We start from the raw sequence: 4,039 nt of genomic DNA on the forward strand, positions 1-4,039 counted from the left end.
CATGAAACAGATCAGCAGCAACATGAAACAGATCAGCAGCAACATGATATGGTTTTTCACAGTGATTATTCTAGTTAGAGATTCATGAGTCTAACAGCCTCAGGGTAGAAGCTGTTCCTCAGTCTAGTGGTTCTACACTTAATACTCCTCAACCTCCTTCCTGAGGGGAGTGGGGCAAAAAGTGTGTGTGCTGGGTGAGTGGGGTCCTTCATGATGCAGGTGGCCCTCTTCCTGCATCTGGAGGTGTAAATGTCTGTGATGGTGGGGAGACTGACTCCAACAGTCTTCTGTGCAGCCTTCACCACTCTCTGCAAAGCTTTTCTTTCTGCAGCTGTGCAGCCTCCATGCCACACATTGATGTTGGAGCACAGGATGCTCTCCACTGCACACCTGTAGAAGGAGGTGAGGACTGAGCTTCCCAGACCAGCTCGCCTCAGCCGTCTGAGGAAGTAGAGTCTCTGATGAGCTTTCTTGATCAGGCTGGTGGTGTTGTTGCTCCAGCTGAGGTTGTCATTCAGGTGTACACCCAAGTACTTGTAGCTGGAGACCACTTCCACCGCAGATCCTCTTATGTTCAGGGAGGTGTAGATGTTTTTGTTCCTTCTGAAGTCCACAATCATCTCCTTTGTCTTCTTCACATTGATGTGAAGGTTATTCTCTTTCCACCAGCTCTCCATGTGTTCCACCTCTTGCCTGTAGCTGGACTCATCATTGTTTGTGATGCATCCCACCACCACTGTATCATCTGCAAACTTTACAATGTGACAGCCTGGATGGGTAGCTGCACAATCATACGTGAGCAGAGTAAACAGGAGGGGGCTCAACACACATCCCTGAGGAGAGCCAGTGCTGAGGGTTATGGTGGAGGAGGAGAGGTTGTGGATCTTCACTAACTGTGGTCTGTTTGTTAAGAAGTATAGGACCCAGTTGCAAATGGAGGGGCTTAGTCCTAGTGTGGATAGTTTGTCCATCAGGGTTTGGGGGATCATGGTGTTGAAGGCGGATGTGAACTCCACAAAGAGCATACGGATGTAAGAGTTTTTCTGCTCCAGGTGGTTGAGCACAGTGTGGACCACAGAGGAGATTGCATCCTCTGTTGATCGGTTCTCACGGTATGCATACTGATGAGGGTCCTCGTTGATGTTGATGGTTGTTTTGATGTGAGTCATGACCAGTTTTTCGAAGCATTTAGCGACTATCGGGGTGAGGGCCACTGGTGGATTGATTCATTCAACCTTTATTTAGACAGGTTAATCCCATTGAGCCTCGGGGACTCATTTACAAGAGAGACCTGATTACAACAAAGAATTATGACAATAATAGACAATCATAAAAGAAGCACACAAAATTTAATACAAAAAAACCCCAAATCAAACCGAAATGGCAACCAAAAGGAAAAGTAGCGAAAAAAACAACAAAATCTGTATTAAAGCAATGTAGAAAACTAAAAACAGGAACATGTCAGCATTGGTCCCTGCCAGGTGTCCAACAGATTCTTAAAGACACTTAGAGAGGTCAAGGTCGAGAGCTTCAAATCTTTTTGTAAGATATTCCAGGAAACAGGAGCGGAGTAGGAGAAGGTCCTTTTGTCTAGTTCAGTCCTCACTGAGGGAACACTGCAGGTAATGATGTCCTGAGAGTGCACGCTGTAGCTGCACTCACACAGAGACATGTAGGAGGAGATGTATGAAGGCAGCAGACCAAGAAGTGATTTAAAGATGAAAATGTACCAGTGAGAGAGTCTGCGTGAAGTTAATGATGTCCAGTTAACCAGTGAATACAGGGTGCAGTGGTGGGTACGATAATCACAGCCAGTTATGAATCTTAGTGCACCATGATAGACAGCATCCAACATCTGCAGCATCCAACATCTGCAGCATCCAACATCTGCAGGGTTCTTGTAGGAGCGTTCATGTAAATAATGTCACCGTAATCAATGGAGGGAAGGAAAGTCACAGATACAAGGCGTTTTCTAGCATTCAGGGTTAGACAGGATTTGTTTCTGAAAAATAAACCCAGTTTAACTTTCAGTTTCTTTACCAAGTTTTCCACATGGAGCTTAAAAGAAAGATGTGAGTCGACCAAGATACCCAAATATTTATAGGAATCAACAAACTCAATGGGGACACCATTTGAGGATGAGATCAGAGGAGGAACTGCTGGGACCGACTTCCTGTTTGAAAAAAGCATCCCTTTGGTTTTGTCGACATTTAGGACAAGTTTGAGGTGGAACAAATCTGTCTGGATGATGTTGAATGCAGATTTCACAAACTGGGAAGCCTTAGCAACAGTTTTTTCTGCTGTTTTGACCAATAGTGATCCAGACCAGTCACTGTAGAGCTCTTTGGGACTGGGATGATAGTGGCGGTCTTCAGGCAGGTGGGAAGTGTTGCCAGGTAAGCGAGGAGTTAAAGATGTCAGCACGTCGCAGAGCTGTTCGGCACAGTCTTTCTGTCTTCCCGGGGATGTTGTCTGGGCTGGTTGCTTTGTGAGGATGAATCCTCCTGAAGGTAGAAACAGGTAGAGTAGAGTAAGTAAAGACAGCAGTGTGAGGAAATGTGGCCAGCTTGTAGCAGCATAACCAAGGGATAGCTCAGGAAACCCAAGCCAAACTTTACTATAGGATATATATCAAAAAGGAAAGTCTAAAGCCTAGTCTTAAAAGTAAACAATGTGTCAGCCTCATGGACAGAAACTGGAAGTTGGTTCCACAAGAGAGGAACCTGAGAACTGGAAGATCTTCCTCATTCTGCTGCTGGAAACTCTAGGAACCACAAGTAAACCTGCAGCCTGAGAGTGAAGTGCTCTGTTAGGAAAATAACTAGAATAAAACTACACAGACGTTTATTCACACTCTGTCCTAGAGTTACTGGTTAACCTAACATACATGTTTTAGTCTGTGGGAGGAGACGAGCACCAGGAGAAAATCCATGCACGCACAGATCTGATCTGTTATGTGTTCAGGCATGCTCATCTTCTCACACAGACTCATGCTCGTGCTGCTGTTGTTCAGTGTAATGTTTTTATGCTGTTAGTGCTTAATGTATATTTAGTTTATATTTTTCTTAGTTCATATCTTATCATTGTTTATCTTTTACATTTTATTGTTGATGTAACTGGGACCCTGTGGACATAATCTCGTTCCACCACATGTACCACATGAGGTGCAAATGACAAATAAAGAACCTTGAATCCTTGAGAACATGGAAACTCCACTCAAGATCTGAGGCGAGAGGTGACGCTGTGACCTTCTTAAGCCCCCAGTATACTGCCGCATACGTCCGTTCACGCGTACGTATGCGTGTATGTACGCAGAGGGTTCAGACTTCATACTCCAGCGTACACCCTGAGCAGCTGCATAGCAGCTTCACAGACAAGGGGCGTTTACCTTCGGGACAAATTGAGGTCGCCGATTGGTCATTTGCTGACACGCCTACTGGATTGATTGACAGGTCGGGACAATTAAAAGCGAGCGCTGGCAGCCTCAGCTGCAGCGCTTTTCTGTGTTTATATGTTGTTAATAAAAAGATCTAAAAAAACAAAAACGGGGAGCGCTGGCCCTGCAGCCCACACATCAGACCACCAGGAAATCTCCAGACCCTCCCGCAGCCATGCTGGACCTGAGTTTAATTCACTCGTGACAAATTCCTTCATTTCTCACCGTTTCAGTCATGGCATCAACGGAGGAGGAAGAGATCACTGCCTCTTGGCAAAAAAACAAAAGAAAAGTCCAGATCAGAGATGAAGAAGGGGAATTTAATACATTGGTGTCGCATACAAAACAGTCTGTCGCTGGGTAGTTTATTGTGCGACACTGCATGTATGCGGTCATAAAAATTGAGCTTTGCATGGACATGCCCTGGGGGGTACGCTCGTACCTCCGCGTACGTACGTGCGTACCTCTGCGTATGGACGTACACGGGAGTATACTGGGGTACTGAGTGTGAAGCGACAACCACCCGCTGCATCTCTGTGTGCACAGTGCAACAAGTGAACAGCTTCATCCTCAGAGTTCTGCAGGAACTTCTTACAACCACAC

The 4,039-nt window shown here is 45.6% G+C and overlaps 1 protein-coding gene across 1 annotated transcript in view; it reads left to right on the plus strand.

Annotated features, from left to right (window-relative positions):
- LOC119428134 (conserved oligomeric Golgi complex subunit 5-like) overlaps positions 1 to 4,039 on the plus strand; it is a 47,174-nt gene that overhangs the window by 1,956 nt on the left and 41,179 nt on the right. Inside the window, exons 3-4 of the mRNA XM_037695771.1 lie at positions 876 to 882; positions 1,665 to 1,672. Of these exons, the coding sequence (XP_037551699.1) occupies positions 876 to 882; positions 1,665 to 1,672 (15 nt within the window). The remainder of the gene's footprint in view (positions 1 to 875; positions 883 to 1,664; positions 1,673 to 4,039) is intronic.

This window comes from Nematolebias whitei, chromosome 22 (assembly GCF_014905685.2).
Source record: "Nematolebias whitei isolate Nwh7 chromosome 22, NemWhi1, whole genome shotgun sequence".
Classification (NCBI taxonomy): domain Eukaryota; kingdom Metazoa; phylum Chordata; class Actinopteri; order Cyprinodontiformes; family Rivulidae; genus Nematolebias; species Nematolebias whitei.